General features: G+C 39.8%; 1 protein-coding gene across 1 annotated transcript in view; it reads right to left on the bottom strand.

The window, feature by feature from the left end:
* The window catches only part of LOC126171176 (ATP-dependent DNA helicase Q4), a 131,470-nt gene that overhangs the window by 69,434 nt on the left and 43,682 nt on the right, over positions 1–18,354 (bottom strand). The window contains exons 5-6 of the mRNA XM_049920781.1: positions 3,378–3,607; positions 2,886–3,155 (exon numbers count right to left, since the gene is read on the bottom strand). Coding sequence (XP_049776738.1) covers positions 2,886–3,155; positions 3,378–3,607 — 500 coding nt within the window. The remainder of the gene's footprint in view (positions 1–2,885; positions 3,156–3,377; positions 3,608–18,354) is intronic.

Genomic DNA, 18,354 nt, shown 5'->3' with positions numbered 1-18,354 from the left:
CCAAAATTTGACTCCCCATCTGTGATGATGTTTATTGGGAAGGTACTGGATTAGCTGTGAGTGCGCCTTTGTCCCAACAAGACTTTCGTCTACACTCAGTTGCTGGTGTGGAGGGTAGTAGGCAATATCCACCAACACTTGAAATTTGGCTGTTGGATCATATAATGGGTGACCAGGAGGGTGAAGTTTCGAATTGTCTGCAAAATGTAAGAACCGCAGCAACAATTGAAACCTGTTGCGTGAAAACATTTGCAAAAACCACGGTGTTAAAAGGTTTGCATCAGTTGACCAATAACTAAAAATTGTCAGTTTTTTTTATCAGTCCCATATTCAAAATCACTGCTATAAAAGCCTTCATTTCTGCTACATTTGTTGGTTGCCACTGTTTGATTCTCGAATTTGGTGATAAATGCGTTGACTGAATCACCTGGCGAGCGTATCTGTTAGTCTCAGTCACCATAATCGTAAGAAGCTGCTCCATGAATAACAAATTGAAAAAATCAATTTGTGTGGCGTTTGCTGGTAAATGTTTAGGGCCTGGTACACAAAGCATGGAGGGGGCGGATTACCTGATGCTTCATCCATTATTTCAATGAAAATATTTGCACTGCAATTCAGATGTGTTTGGTCGTCGTCATCATTTGCTGACGCACAATCGTCACTTGAAGAAGAAAACGATGAGTCCTCTTCTCCACCGGACATCTCATAATCCGATTCACTTTCTGCAAATCCATCTTCACTTCCACTACTTATCATATTATTGTCTAAATCATTCGTATCGAACCGCAACTTCTTACTTGACGACGCCATGCTGCCGCAAAATACTCGGTAAATAAACACCAAAGGAGTTTATTTTACTCGAAATATCGTACTGACAATCGAAAAGAAGATCGATATGCCGTGCCTTCGACCTTCCTTCTGCGTCTTGGCTAGGAAATACTAACAACTTTGCCTTCAAGCGCGGAAAAAAATGAATGATCAGATCGTATTTGGCACTAAAAGGGTTAAACAAACTTGTAGCTATGATTAAGTTATGCTCTGTGCAAAATTCTACCAGGCGGCCTCCTCTTTCATTTCTTACCCCCAGTCCATATTCACCTACTACTATTCCTTCTCTCCCTTTTCCTACAGTCGAATTCCAGTCCCCCAAGACTATTAAATTTTCATCTTCTTCCACTATCTGAATAATTTCATTCATCTCATCAAACATTCCTTCAACTTCTTCATCATCTGTGAAGATAGCTGGCATATAAACTTGTACTCCTGTTGTAGGCGTGGGCTTCGAGTCTAGCTTGGCTACAGTAAGGCGTTCACTATGCTGTTTATAGTAGATTATTCGCATTTCTATTTTTTTTATTCATTATTAAACCTACCCTGCATCACCCCTATTTGATTTTGTATTTATAATCCTGTTTTCAACTGACCAGAAGTCTTGTTCCTCCTGCCACTGAACTTCACTAATTCCCACTATATCTAACTTTAACCTATCCATTTCCCTTTTTAAATTTTCTAACCTACCTGCTCAATTAAGGGATATGACATTCCACGCTCCGATCCATAGAATGTGTTTTGTTTCTCCTGATAAAGACGTCCTCCTGAGTAGTCCCCGCCCGGAGATCTGAATGGGGGACTATTTTACCTCTGGAATATTTTACCCAAGAGGACGTCATCATCATTGAACCATACAGTAAAGCTGCATGCTCTCAGGAAAAATTACACCTGTAGTTTCCCCTTGCTTTCAGCCATTCGCAGTACCAGCACAGCAAGGCTGTTTGGGTTGATGTTACAAGGCCAGATCAGTCAATCATCCAGACTGTCTCTCCTGCACCTACTGAAGAGGCTGCTGTCCCTCTTCAGGAACCACATGTTTGTCTGGCATCTCAACAGATACTCTTCCATTGTTGTTGCAGCTATGGTACGGCTATCTGTATAGTTGAGGCATGTGACCCTCCCCATCAGTGGCAAGGTCCATGGCTCATTTGGGGGGGGGGGGAGGGGTGATTTTAAAAATGCATGTCTATGTTGGTCACAAAAGTAGATATGTAACTGATCTCTCGCCAAAATCGAAACATTGCTCAGCTAGTGTTTTGAGGTTACCTGGTACTGGGAGTCCAGGTTTCACTATTCTTTTGCCACATTTCTACATTACATAAAAACAACATGTACAGGTTGTGAAATTTTCACCAGATGTTACTACAGCTAGTTAGTGAAGAAGTATTAAATGTGTAATGAAACTGCTCCTCTGAATGTACTTCAACAGAAAATTCCTTCTATCAGTCTTTCCTGATGTATTCATAGCCACAGCGTCATTGTATCACTTGTTTACTCACACATAAATCATGAAGTCTCAACATCATATCATCTTTACACAGTACAATATGCTGTGCAATACACTGAGTGAGTGACAATACTTCTACAGTTCTGCAGTCTCCTCCAGTATATTGTACAAAGTGTCAGATACCGCTCTTAGCATTGTGCAATAAATGTTGAGCATGTGAGGGCCCCTTAAAGGTAACAACTCAGCATGTAGTTGAGGTAGACAGACATGAGTAAGACTGAAAATGTTGAGCTTTAAGACAATGTCTTCCAGCTGGATCTAGCAGAAAGCTCCAATTCTTTTTCAGGGAATACTACACACTTGCTGGAAAACGGAGAAACATTTTCAGTATTGTTTAAGAGGCTATCATCCAATCAGCACCTCAACTTTTTACCTTTTCCACTATTTATAAAGCATCAAGGACTTTCCATTACCATATTTATTTTCAAATTTCATTACTTTAAGTCAATGGAGTAACTGTATGCTGGAACACAACAGCTGAATGAACAACAGGCAGATTACAATGACTGATTATCATCAACAGGTGAAGAAATCTTATACTTCTTACCTTACATATTGAAAGATAAGATGGTCTGAAATTGTGTGACCACTGAGACACACAATGAGCTTCATCAATACATGCAAATGCTATTGGAGGTAGAAGTTTCAGAAGGCCACCAAAACCTTTTGATTTTACACATGATGCCACTGCTTCAGGGGAGACTAACAATATTTGCAGTTTTCCTGACTTCACCATATCAGTGACCTTTTCCCTTTGTTTTTCTGTCTGATTGGTATGTAGACACGCTGCTTGTAAACAGGAAGATATTCTCATCACCTGTAAGAAGAGTGAGTGAAAACTATAATTTCATTCCAGCTGACATGATGTCTGAGAACATATTTATAAAATAAAATAATGGTATATTAGGAAAAATTTTTCATCAAAATTATTGACTGAAATTTCTTCCACATTATGATGTCAAATTAATGTGAAGTAGTGTCATTATTTTTACATTGTAAACAATCATCACTAACAAAATAATTAATTTCCAGAACACACCTGATCTTCCATTAATGAAACTAGTGGAGAGATAACTAATGTTATGCACTTGCTACGCTGAGCAAACATATAAGCTGGTAACTGATAGCACAAGCTTTTTCCTGAACCTGTTGCCAACATTAGTAACGTTGATTTCCCAGAAAGTATCCTCATTATTGCTTCCTCTTGACCATGACGAAAACTGTCATGTCCAAAAAGTTTTAGGGCTTCATAAACTTCCTCTGGCGTATCTGACAACAGTGAAAATTTGCAGTTTAAGGCAGCTGTAATGATTTCACACAGTTTAAATTTCTAATCATAGCACAACATACTATACATTTTTAAGTGGACAGACAAAAAAAATTCTCACACCAAGTGGCAGCAGTAGAACACAAATATAAAAAGAATTAAAGTTTGTAAGCTTTCAGAGCCAGTGGCACCTTCTTCTGGCAGAAGGGGTGAAGGGGAAGGAAGAGGGTTGTAGAAAAAGGGCTGGTAAGCATTAGGAAAAGGGGTAGAATTCAGGGAAGTCACGCAGAACCCCCTGCTAAGGGAGACTTACCAGACGAGATGAGGAGGGAAAACTGATTGTTGGTAGTCCCTAACAATCAGTCTTTCCTTCTCATCCCATCCGGGAAGTCACCTCTGATTTGAGGTTCTGGGCAACTTTTTCAGACTCTACCCCTTTTTGTAAACCTCACCAGTTCTTTTCCTTCACCCCTCTTCGTTTCTTTCAAAACTTTTGTCAGAAAAAGGTGCCACCAATTCCGAAAGCTTGCAAACTGTAATACCTTTTACATGTGTGTTGACCTGCCGCAGCTTGTTGAGTGGATTTTTTTATCTATCCAATTACACTATAGTTTAAAAAATTGATTATTTTCATTGATATACTACATATATTTGGTACATTATGAACATGTGTGAATTCCTAAGGACCAAACTGCTGAAGTCATCAATCTCTTGACTTACATACTACTTAAATTAACTTAGGCAAAGAAGACCACACACACACACACACACACACACACACACAAGGGAGGACTCGAACTTCCAGCGGGAGAGGCCGCGCAATCAGTGACATGGTGCTGCTAACTGCGTGGCCACTCTGCGCGGCGTTACATTATGATGAAAAGACTAACAAACACAACTGAAAGAAAAAGATATTACTTGCTTCTTTTAGAACAAGACAATATGTGAATCAATGACAAATAACAGATACCACAGTTTTGACTTCAGGTAAAGATAATTCAGCGTAACTTCCTTTACATTATTTTATTTGGTTCTGAATAATTAATATTATTCCTTTTTCTCTAATTTGTAAGTACTTGCCTTATATATTGACCTAGTAAAGTTAAAGCACTTTAAAAAAAATTGTAAAACAAAATTGACAATACTTGTTAAAACGTTACAGGAAAAATATACAACAGTTCTCATTCCACATGTTCATAATAATCTTTTTCTCTTACTGTACACATTTTGCATCATGTTTAGCAGTTCAAAATAAATGGAAAACATGGTGCACAACTACTCCATAATTCCACATAAACTCAAGCTTTGTAGAACAATGACATTATTTGTGTTTCCTCCTCTTTCTTAACCATTCTGCAGCTACGGGCAAACATGTATGCCCAGCAATTAGAATGTACAGACAGCTACAGACATAGGCAGGAAGGCCTGACAGCTAAGGGCATTCAGGTATGCCCAGGTGTGGGACCTACGGGTAGTCAGCGACTCGCTGTCCACGTTTCAACATTTCTGCGAATGCTGTCATTATATGGCTCTTCTTCATTATGTCAGAAAGTGATACTACTTTTACCTGCTCCTGGGTCCTTTCTGATTACGAGCCTTGCACTGGGCCAGTCCTGTTTCCACATTTGCCTGTATTGCCTTAACAATGTCGAGATGTAATTTATCGGGACAAGGAAATAATGGAATTCCTCATAAATAATAGTGATACTTTGGACTTTTTTTCAGATGAAGATTTGGATGTGTCTGGGCGTACAGGTGATTCTTCAACATCACAAGAAACTTCTTCAGAAGATTCTTCTCCTGAAGTGGGAAAAGATGATGAAGCAGTAGCAGCAAATTCGTCATGAAAAGAATGTATAATTGGTCGGAGAATCGTCCTATGATGAAATGCCACCATTTCGTGAACATATTTAGCATAATGTAAATGTAGGCTTTGAAGATTCAGTAAGTCATTTTTTGTACTTTATGTCATTTGAATTTGTTTCTGTCATTTATAAAGAGATAAATAATTATTACATATTTCTTAATGAAAAAATAAAGACAGTGCCCAACAGATTCACATGTTGGAAGCATATACAGCCTGCAGAATTATATTGCTTCTTGGTACATTCCATGCTTATGCCAAGAACTAAGAAGCTAGAAGTAAACAAATATTTTCAACAGATTCTTTACTTCAAACACCAATATTTTCTCACATAATGTCCACAGACTGGTAGAAACTGATTCTGCATTTACTGCACTTTAGTAACAATTTGACCACATGTCAAGGTATTCTGGTGAAAATGCAGCTGATTGTACAACATACAAGGAAAACAACTCAAAAAAGCCATACCCCTTTAGAAAAATCTTAATAGATGAAAGTTTGCTTCTTTGCAAAGGAAAGCTCCAATTTAAGCGGTACATAATAAAGAAACATAGCCATTTGGTATGAAAATTTTAGTTCTTTGTTATGTATAAAATAATCACATTTAGATTACAGAGTATACACTGATGCCAGCATGGAAATAGAGTGCCGAAATGCTAACGGGGGAAGATCAGGCACTGTTGTAAGTTTATTATTGCCATACCTCAAAGAAGGTCGTACCATTTATTTAGACAACTGGTATTTGAGCCCTGAATTATTCCTATGGTTCCAGGAGAAATGTACAACACCAATGGAACAGTACGGAAAAAAGGGAAATGTTTACCACCATTGCCTGGCAAAATGAAAAAAGGGGAAAAACAATTTAAGTCCTTTGGAACACTGTTGGTACCAAAATGAATGGACAACAAAGAAATGTGGATGGTTTCCACCATAAATAGACCATATTTTGTTGAAACCTAAAAAAAGGAACACAAACCAGGCGAAAATAAACTGAATTACACTTGTGTAGTGAAGTATAATAAGTTAGTCGGTGTTGCTGATAAGACAGGCATTAATGAATGCACAGTGCATCTGAAATACAATGAACTGCAAAAGAGGCTATTTATTCATTTGACTGACTTTTGTGCACTGAGTGCAAAAACAATTTTTAAATAAAAAGGTAACAGAACACACCACCGGCAAAATTCCACTTGGAACTAATCTGCCAGATGCTATATAAATTTAATCGACAAACATGTAAAGCTGAGGTTCAATGGATATCAAAACAAAAGACTCCCATTTGACTGCAAAAAAAGAAGGGCTTTACTCGGGGCTCCTCAGAGCAATAGACAAAAAGCAAGTTCCCCAGGTGCTCTGTGTAGTACGTACTGCTAATTCGCCATGAAAAAAGAAAGGCAGATAAAGAGCAAAAATTGTGACGTTGCTCTTTTCATGGTGCCATGTTTTGAAAAATATCACACACTAAGGAAATATTAGGATGTTTCAGTGACTGAGTATGTTGCAAGAAAAGGAAAGTAAAAAGAATAAAAAATTGAAAAGAAAAAGTACCAGAAAAAGTTCTTAATTCAGCCCATAGCAGCCTGCATCAAAAATGAGGATGAGCAACCACAAAACTAAATTTTACAGAATGCAACAAACTGAAAGAGGGAACAGTGAAGAAGGTAGAATATTACTCCCAAATTTTTTATTATAGAAAATAGAGTTTAGACTTCAATTATAAACAAAGCAATACGCTTATCGCAAAATGAGTTGTACTGAAGTTTCTGATGTTTAATTCTACCTGAGAGACAATATGCTTTTAAAGTTCAATAATTATTCTTTATTTATGATTATAGTAAGAACGGTTGGCCCAAGTTTTGGGCACCTTCACTAGGAATTGCTCACTTTAAACACATACATCTTAAAATGTATTTGCCTGGTGTCAATGAAATTTTAATGGGTTACAGACAAATACATTGGTAATCTAAATAGCAAGTTACACAATTTTTCAGTAACAAATACATAAGCTTTTCTTTTTTATAAAGTACTTTTTTCTCAGCTCAGGATAAGCTTATACTACAAAGTGTGTGTTAGTTTTCCAAGTTCTCTTTTGTCGTTCTCAGAAACTGCAACCACAGTGACCTTACAGTGTGATACAGATTTTATAAAGAGTATTATCAAAGAATGGTTCTTAGCGTGCTGAACTTGCAATTAGCCGACAATGGCTGTAGCCCGCAGTGCTTGTCAGCTGAGTCAGCCACTCGCTGGCCCGGTACCCGATATGTTCATCCCTGTCAGACAGACAGGCAAGCAGGATGCTCAACCCTCGCAGACCCGAAAGGGTTAATCAGCTGAATCCATGTCCCAGTTCATTTCTAATGGTAAGCCATTAATTATGTTAGTTAGTACCATGAAGCATGAGTGAATAAAATATGCACTCTAAAACTGTGGGGTTACAGAATAATAACACAGAGCACAAGAACTATCAAATGTAAATCATGTTTTACAGTCCTATACTTACATCTGTACACAGTAAGTGATGTACAACAAGATTGCATGCCATAGCATTCTAACTAACTTTTTCTTTTCCTAGCACACAAATTCCTACATCCTCAGGTCTTTTGAAAATAGAATGTGTAGTGTTAAAAAATCCTAATTAAATTCTGTAGCTGTATGGTGTCAACATCTAGTTTTTATAGCAGCACCAAATCTACACACTCAAGTAGAAATTCTCAGTCTGCTGCTTCTACAGATGAATTGGTTAACTTACAGTCTTTGGATTTACATAATTCTTTGAGTAACGAGGGTGACTTCTGAGCCTATCAAATTACTTAAATTTTATCATAATTTCCTGGTTTCTGCTGTCCTCAGGAACATCTTGAAAACAATATTTTAAGTAACTGTTCACTACATGTGTAGTGAACAATTACTGCCAAGAGGCAAGTAAATAATTAAAGCCGTATTTATGGAGTTCAGTGTTTCTAAATATGTGTGTGACATTTGACTCATAAAGGGAGGCCACAGTGTTAGAACCACAGATTTACTTCAAACTTTGAACACTTTTGGTAGTTCATTAGGACAACATAATGGGCAAATAGGAGCTATTTAGAGAAAATCCCAAGATAACTTTTGTGTGTCAGTGATGTACAGATTCATTGCAACCCAGAACAAAATATGGTGGTGTACCTGTAGTTCATATGCAAGCTCCGTAACCGATGGATCAATGGATCAAGTTCAGTCCCCCCCTCCCTCCCTGACACTAGTAGGTTGGTTGGTTTGTTTGGGCGAAGAGACCTAACAGTGAGGTCATCGGTCTCATCGGATTAGGGAAGGATGGGGAAAGAAGTTGGCCGTGCCCTTTCAAAGGAACCATCCCAGCATTTGCCTGGAGCGATTTAGGGAAATCACGGAAAAACCTAAATCAGGATGGCCGGACGCGGGATTGAACCGTCGTCCTCCCGAATGCGAGTCCAGTGTGCTACCACTGCGCCACCTTGCTCGGTCTGACACTAGTAATAGTATTTCATACATATTACATTGAAAAGGTAACATGGTCAAAAGACACATGTATTTGCCAGGACATTTATTGAATTTCCAACGTTATCTAGTTGTTTGCTAAATTTATTAACACTACAAACATTATATTAATAATTATTGTTAAGTAAACAATCAAACTCAATCAAATTCATAAGGTTTCCCTGAAAACATAAGCCTGTCAAGATTTTTGAAATCCCTTAAATCTGCACTCCGGTACTGAGAACCACTACACACCTGGATACTTTGACGTGCAGACACAGGCTTCAAGGATGAGGGACAGATTAAGAAAGACCAAGTCAATCACCGGTATAAACAGGTGTAAATAACTTTATTCAATAACACAGTGAATTAAAATAGGCCAGAAAATAAGAGTAAACATCAATTAACCCTCGGATGTGCTTTCAACATTACAATTTGCACGATAACATTTTTCATATAGATGCGGAAAACAAATTCAAATAGCATCTACTACATCGAATGAATGCAATTTTTCCACACACACACACACACACACACACACACACACACACACACACACACACACACACAGAATCTTCAGAGACTCTAAGAAAAAACAAAGCTCATCGACATTTTGAAAAATTTCTCTTTCTTCTGACAACTTTGAACCAAATGTGCGTTATGCAATGTTTTAAAAAATATTGGTGCCTAAAACTGGCAATGCGAAGCAATTTCTCATTCGTTTTCAATCAAATATGGACAAAATTGACTGTGCTGTATAAAGTTTTTAACTTTTCTATACAAATAAAAGCTGCATAATATTTGTTGTAATAATTAAAATTAGTAAACAGCAGGGTAGCATCGGAAATCAATGAAAGTTCATGCAAATACACGTGTCTTTTCATCTTGTTACTTTTCAAATAATCATTTAACCATACAGTAAAGCTGCATGCCCTCTGGAATACTACCTGAAGGTGGCAGGTGCAAAATACAGGGAGCGAAAGGCTGTTTACAATTCGTACAGCAACCATATGACAGTTAAAAGAGTCGAGCGGCATAAAAGGGAAACAGTGGTTGAGAAGGGAGTGAGACAGGGTTGTAGCCTATGCCGAATGTTATTCAGTCTGTATATTGAGCAAGTAGTAATGGGGAAAAAAAGAAAAATTTGGAATAGGAATTAAAATCCAGAGAGAAGAAATAAAAACTATGAGGTTTGCCAATGACATTGTAATTTTGTCAGAGACAGCAAAGGACCTGAAAGAGCAACTGAATGGAATGGACAGTGTCTTGAAAGGAAGCTAGAAGATGAACATCAACAAAAGCGAAACAAGGATAATGGATTGTAGTCGAATTAATTCGGGTGATTCTGAGGGAATTAGATTAGGAAATGAGACACTTAAAGTAGTAAAGGAGTTCTGCTATTTGGGGAGCAAAATACCTGATGATGGTCGAAGTAGAGAGGATATAAAATGTAGACTGGCAATGGCAAGGAAAGCATTTCTGAAGAAGAGAAATTTGTTAACATCGAATATAGATTTAAGTGTCAGGAAGTCATTTCTGAAAGTATTTGTGTGGAGTGTAGTCATGTATGGAAGTGAAACATGGATGATAAATAGTTTGGACAAGAAGAGAATAGAAGCTTTCGAAATGTGGTGCTACAGAAGAATGCTGAAGATTAGATGGGTAGATCACATAACTAATGAGGAGGTATTGAATAGAATTGGGGAGAAGAGGCTTGTGGCATAACTTGACTAGAAGAAGGGATCGGTTGGTAGGACATGTTCTGAAGCATCGAGGGCTCACCAATTTAGTATTGGAGGGCAGCGTGGAGGGTAAAAATCGTAGAGGGAGACCAAGAGATGAATACACTAAGCAGATTCAGAAGGATGTAGGTTGCAGTAGTTATTCGGAAATGAAGAGGCTTGCACGGGCTAGATTAGCATGGACAGCTGCATCAAACCAGTCTCTGGACTGAAGACCATAACAACAACTTTTCTAATCAAATATGTACAAAATAAGATGACATGTCTTGAAAAAATTATAAATTAAAAAAAGATGGGCGGGACCCGAGCCAGTGATCCATCATTATGAACGCTAACCACATTACTGCTGCCATATTGTGCTCAGAATCGCAATGCATCAGTACACCACTAACGCATAAAACTTCTCTTGCAGTTTCCTCAAAATTGTCTATGTAGTATGCCTTATTACTTGCACATCATGTTGTCCTATGGACTATTAAAAGCGCACAAAATTTGCTGTGAAGCTGTGATCCAAACGTCATGGCAATGAATACTAATAAGAACTATCTTAGCTAAAATTCAACCTGCGGTCTGGCTAAGTGGGGTGAAAAATATGAGAAACGTCGAATAACAATGGTGACTGAGGAATCAGTAACAGAAATTGAGTGTATATATAGATGGAAAGGCATAATACATAACAGCATGCTGAATCTTACAGCGTGTGTTGCAATCCTGATCACCGCAGAACTGGATATAGCAGAGGTGACCACCACAAGCTAGAGCAGGGCATGAAGTGACACACATGGAGAAGGAAAGTAAATACGCAGGCTACTAAATCAGTGGGGCGATGCTATAGCCATATAATAGGACAACCAGGAAGTGTAGTGAAAGCGACTAGCCTGGCTGTTTACAAGAAACTGAGCTTTCAACGTAAGCTCAGACAGTATACTATGAAATGATGTAACTAAACCAAAAGATACACAAAATGTAAAAAATATGGTAAGACAAAAAGTCCATTCAAGAGTGTGTGTGTGTTTCTGTTTTTTTCTTTTTCCGGACATGTCTGACGGGGGAAGTGCCCGAAGCCAAATTTCACACTTTCTATATGCGATTGCCTTAACTGCTTTGGCTATCTGTGGACACTTTATGGCCAACCCAAATTCTCAACTTATCATATACTACCAAGTAGTATCCCTGTTCATTTATCCCATTTGCTCACTGTGTCTCCTGTATTTTTGGAAAACATTCAAACATCGACATATGCACTGCCATATACTATATTCACTGCAATACAGATACAAATGTAACTGGTGTAAGAGATCAAACGAAATGCAATAATTCTCTCTGTGCTGATGGATACTGAGGGACCCTTATACCAAAATACAAAGAAAGTATCTCCGATCAGTCTGTGAAAGTTTGTTGGTGGAGTTCTGGTTCACGCTGTATATCAGTGATTTTTCAGACAGTAACAGACATGGAGAAGAAGTTCTTTGCTGATGACACCAACAATATACTGATAAAACACCAGAACCCCTAACAAAGAAGGCAAAAAGAACCCTTACAGATCTTTACAAGTGGGCAGTACGTAGTAAATTAACACTGAACATAAAGAAAACAAACTGCATGCACCTCAGCACAAAGAGCGAAACTAGCTCCATGGCACTGAGCATAGATGATAAACCTATAGATTGTGTAACAAATACCAAGTTTTTGGAGACGAACATTGGTTGTCGATTAACATCGAATGAACACAAAGATACTAGCAGAAAGGATGTCATCAGGATGTTATATTCATATGTTTCTTGCAGTCATTCATAACAGCGAAAGTTTGTGGTGACATAACATTCCTAAAGCCACTGAGTTCTTAGCTATGGGATTGTTCTCTGGGGATCAAAGGTTAGCCTTCTGCCACCGAGCAGTGTGTCAGCAGTGTGCAAGTAGCAGCATTACTGCATTTACTAAGCAGTCTTTTATTTTAATAACCGTTTAAATTTTGTGTTGAATTGTTTGTGCTCTCTGTAGATTAGTTCAGATGATCTTTGCACAACAGTTTTTAGCATGGATAGGGACTGCGACTGCTGTGTTCGGATGTGGGTTGAGTTGGCATACCTTCGCTCCCAGCTTCAGGCGGTGTTCGCTTCGGTCCCACAGCTTGAGGCTGTTGCCAATGGGCATCACTGTGGGGGTCCAGACGGGGATTTGTCAGGGACAGCCAGCTCGTCCCAAGCATCCCCCGATTGAACTACGGCTGTGGCTGCCCAGGATACTGCCCACATTGAGGCTGACCTCTCACCTGTGGTAGAGTGGGAGGTTGTCTCGAGGTGTGGCAGGGGGCGAAAGACATTCCGGGGGGCTGAACAGAAGGCCTCTCCAGTTTGTCTGACAAACCGGTTTCAGGTTCTGTCTCCGGCTGATACTGATCTTCGGCCGGACATGGCCGCTTGTCCTGTTCCAGAGGTTGCCCCTCAATCTGCAAGATCCGGGCGGTCGCAGAGGGTGGGCTTACTGGTAGTTGGGAGCTCCAACGTCAGGTGTGTAATGGGGCCACTTAGAGATATGGCTGCAAGGGAGGGGAAGAAAACCAATGTGCACTCTGTGTGAATACCAAGGGCAGTCATTCCAGATGTAGAAAGGATCCTTCCGGATGCCACGAAGGGTACAGCGTGCACCCATCTGCAGGTGGTCGCTCATGTCGGCATCAATGATGTGTGTTGCTATGGAGCGGAGGAAGTCCTCTCTGGCTTCCGGCAGCTATCTGATTTGGTGAAGACTGCCAGTCTCGCTAGCAGGATGAAAGCAGAGCTCACCATCTGCAGCATTGTCGACAGGACTGACTGCGGACCTTTGGTACAGAGCCGAGTGGAGGGTCTGAATCAGAGGCTGAGACGGTTCTGCGACCGTGTGGGCTGCAGATTCCTCGACTTGCGCCACAGGGTGGTGGGGTTTTGGGTTCTGCTGGATAGGTCAGGAGTCCACTACACGCACCAAGCGGCTACACGGGTAGCAGGGGTTGTGTGGCGCGGCGCGGACTGGGCGGTTTTTTAGGGTAGATGGCCTCGGGCAAATACAGAAAGGGCAACAGCCTCAAAGGGTGCGGGGCAAAGTCAGGACAAGAGGGGACCAAGCAACAATCGGTATTGTAATTGTAAACTGTCGAAGCTGCGTTGGTAAAGTACCGGAACTTCAAGCACTGGTAGAAAGCAACGAAGCTGAAATCGTTATAGGTATGGACAGCAGGCCAGAGATAAATTCTACTGAAATTTTTACAAAGGCACAGACGGTGTTTAGAAAGGATAGACTGCATACAACTGGTGGTGGCGTGTTCGTCGCTGTTAGTAGCAGTTTATCCTGTAGTGAAATAGAAGTGGATAGTTCCTCAGAATTATTATGGGTGGTGGTTATATTCAACAACCGAGCTAGGTTAGTAATTGGCTTCTTTTACCAACCTCCCGACTCAGCAGCATTAGTGGCAGAACAACTGAGAGAAAATCTGGAATACATTTCACATAAATTTTCTCAGCATGTTATAGTCTTAGGTGGAGATTTCAATTTACCAGATATAGACTGGGACACTCAGATGTTTAGGACAGGTGTAGGGACATTATACTGAGTGCACTATCTGAAAATTACCTCAAGCAATTAAACAGAGAAGCGACTCGTGGAGATAACATCTTGGACCTACTGATAACAAACAGACCCGAACTTTTTGACTCTGCAAGCGCAGAACAGAGAATCAGTGATCATAAGGCCGTTGCCGCATCCCTGAACATGGAAGTAAATAGGAATATAAAAAAAGGGAGGAAGGCATATCTGTTCAGCAAGAGTAATAGGAGGCAGATTTCAGACTACCTAACAGATCAAAACAAAAATTTCTGTTCCAACACTGACAATATTGAGCGTTTGTGGAAAAAGTTCAAGGCAATCGTAAAATGTGTTTAAGACAGATATGTGCCGAATAAAACTGTGAGGGACGGGAAAAACCCACCGTGGTTCAACAACAAAGCAAAGAGAGCTTCACTGCAAATTTAAACGCAGCCAAAAACCTCTCAGACAAACAGAAGCTAAACAATGTCAAAGTTAGCGTAAGGGGGGCTATGCGTGAAGTGTTCAGTGAATTCGAAAGTAAAATTCTATGTACCGACTTGACAGAAAATCCTAGGAAGTTCTGGTCTTACGTTAAATCAGTAAGTAGATCTAAACAGCATATCCAGACACTCTGGGGTGATAATGGCATTGAAACAGAGGATGGCACATGTAAAACTGAAATACTAAACACCTATTTCCAAAGCTGTTTCACAGAGGAAGACCACACTGCAGTTCCTTCTCTAAATCCTCGCATGAACGAAAAAATGGCTGACACTGATATAAGTGTCCACGGAATAGAAAAGCAACTGAAATCACTCAACAGAGGAAAGCCCACTGGACCTGACGGGACACCAATTCGATTACACACAGAGTACACGAAAGAACTTGCCCTCCTCCTAACAGCTGTTTACCGCAAGTCTCTACAGGAATGGAAGGTTCCACATGATTGGAAAAGAGCAAAGGTAGCTCCAGTTTTCAAAAAGGGTCGTCGAGCAGATGCGCAAAACTATAGGCCTATATCTCTGACATCGATCTGTTGAAGAATTTTAGAACATGTTTTTTGCTCATGTATCATGTCATTTCTGGAAACCCAGAATCTACTCTGTAGGAACCAACATGGATTCCGGAAATGGTGATCATGTGAAACCCAACTCACTTTATTTGTTCATGAGACCCAGAAAATATTAGATACACCCTCCGAGGTAGATTCCATTTTCCTTGACTTCCGCAAGGCATTCGATACAATTCCGCACTGTCGCCTGATAAACGAAGTAAGAGCCTACAGAATATCAGACCAGCTGTGTGGCTGGATTGAAGAGTTTTTAGCAAACAGAACACAGCATGTTGTTCTCAATGGAGAGACGTCTACAGATGTTAAAAGTAACCTCTGGCGTGCCACAGGGGAGTGTTATGGGACCATTGCTTTTCACAGTATATATAAATGACCTAGTAGATAGTGTTGGAAGTTCCGTGCGGCATTTCACGAATGATGCTGTAGTTTACAGAGAGGTTGCAGCATTAGAAAATTGCGGCGAAATGCAGGAAGATCTGCAGCGGATAGGCACTTGGTGCAGGGAGTGGCAACTGACCCCTTAACATACACAAATGTAATGTATTGCGAATACATAGAAAGAAGGATCCTTTAATATATGATTATATGATAGCGGAACAAACACTGGTAGCAGTTACTTCTGTAAAATATCTGGGAGTATGCGTGCGGAACGATTTGAAGTGGAATGATCGTATAAAATTAATTGTTGGTAAGGCGGGTACCAGGTTGAGATTCATTGGGAAAGACCTTATAAAATGTAGTCCGTCACCAAAGGAGGTGGCTTATGAAACTCGTTCGACCTATATTTGAGTATTGCTCATCAGTGTGGGATGCGTACCAGGTCGGGTTGACAGAGGAGATAGAGAAGATCCAAAGAAGAGCGGCACGTTTCGTCACAGGGTTATTTGGTAAGCGTGATAGCGTTACGGAGATGTTTAGCAAACTCAAGTGGCAGACTCTGCAAGAGAGGTACTCTGCATCGCGGTGCAACTTGCTGTCCAGGTTTCGAGAGAATGAGTTTCTGGATGAGGTATTGAATATATTGCTTCCCCCTGAGGAGATCATGAATATAAAATTAGACATTTGAGCGTGCATGGAGGCTTTCCAACAGTCGTTCTTCCCGCGAACCATACGCGACTGGAACAGGAAAGGGAGGTAATGACAGTGGCACATAAAGTGCCCTCTGCCACACACCGTTGGGTGGCTTGCAGAGCATAAATCTAGAACATGGGCACAGTTTAGAAACTTAGAGGGCCATAAGAATAATAACTAAAACCATCAGCAGGGCTCTTTTTAAACAACTGTTTTCAAAAACTGGGTAATCTAACCGCACCAAATGAGTTCTTCACTAATAGTTCTATACATATTTATGAAACAAGAGCCAGTTTTGGCTTGTATTTATCAAGGAAAAACAAACAAAAAACTCAAAAAGGCATTCTATATCAGGGAATAGAATTGTGTAATAAATTTCCCAAAGAAATGAAAAGTTTACTAAAATATGTCTACTTAAAACTGGCAGCTAAAATATACTTCGGCAATAACACGTACTACACAACCGAAGGTTATTAGAGGACTCAGAGTAGAGGTTAATGACAAAAGGGGATAACTACAACACCTGTCACATTACTATGTTGTTGTTGTTGTTGTTTTGTGGTCTTCAGTCCAGATACTTGTTTGATCCAGCTCTCCATGCTATCCTTCCTGTGCAAACTGCTTCATCTCCACGTACCTAGCGCGACCTGTATCCTTCTGAATCTGCTTAGAGTATTCATCTCTTGGTCTCCCTCTATGATTTTTACCCTCAACGCTGCCCTCCAATACTAAATTGGTGATCATTCGATGCCTCAGAATACGTCCTATCAACCGATCCCTTCTTCTGGTCAAGTTTGCCAGAAATTTATCTTCTCCCCAATTCTATTCAGTGCCACCCCATTAGTTAAGTGATCTACCCATTTCATCTTCAGCATTCTTCTGTAGCACCACATTTCGAAAGCTTCTATTCTCTTCATGTCCAAACTATTTATTGTCCATGTTTCACTTCCATGCATGGCTACATTCCATACAAATACTTTCAGAAAAGGCTTCCTGAACTTAAATATATACTCAATGTTAACAAATTTCTCTTTTTCAGGAACACTTTCCTTGTCATTACCAGTATACATTTTATATCCTCTCTACTTCGACCATTATCAGTTATTTTGCTCCCCAAATAACAAAACTCATTTACTACTTTAAGTGTCTCATTTCCTAATCTAATTCCCACAGCAACACATGACTTAATTTGACAAAAATTCCATTATCCTCGTTTCGCTTTTGTTGATGTTCATCTTATATTGTCCTTTCAAGACACTGTCCATTCCTTTCAACTGCTCTTTCAGGTCCTTTGCTGTGTCTGACAGAATTACAATCACTCCTTTCCCAACCACTGCTTTTCTTTCATGCCCCTCGACACGTACAACTGCCATATGGTTTCTGTACAAATTGTAAATAGTCTTTTGCTCCCTGTATTTCACCCCTGCCACCTTCAGAATTTGAAAGAGAGTATTCCAGTCAACACTGTCAAAAGCTTTCTCAAAGTCTACAAATGCTACAAAACATAGCTTTGCCTTTCCTTAATCTATCTTCTAAGATAAGTCGTAGGGTCAGTATTGCCTCACATGTTCCAACATTTCTATGGAATCTAAACTGATCTTTCCTGAGGTTGGCTTCTACCAGTATTTCCACTCATCCGTAAAGAATTCATGTTCGTATTTTACAGCTGTGACTTATTAAACGGATAGTTTAATAATTTTCACACCTGTCAACACCTACTTTCTTTGGGATTGGAATTATTATATTCTTCTTGAAGTCTGAAGGTGTTTCGTCTGTCTCATACACCTTGTTCATCAGATGAAACAGTTTTGTCATGGCTGGCTCTACCAATGCTATCAGTAGCTCTAATGGAATGTTGTCTACTCCCAGGGCCTTGTTTCAATTTAGGTCTTTCAGTGCTCTGTCAAACTCTTCACGCAGTATCATATCTCCCATTTCATC

This window comes from Schistocerca cancellata, chromosome 1 (assembly GCF_023864275.1).
Source record: "Schistocerca cancellata isolate TAMUIC-IGC-003103 chromosome 1, iqSchCanc2.1, whole genome shotgun sequence".
In the NCBI taxonomy this organism is placed as follows: Eukaryota; Metazoa; Arthropoda; class Insecta; order Orthoptera; family Acrididae; genus Schistocerca; species Schistocerca cancellata.
Note: the sequence above shows the minus strand (reverse complement) of the source record. Positions and strands in the feature narration are given on the sequence as shown.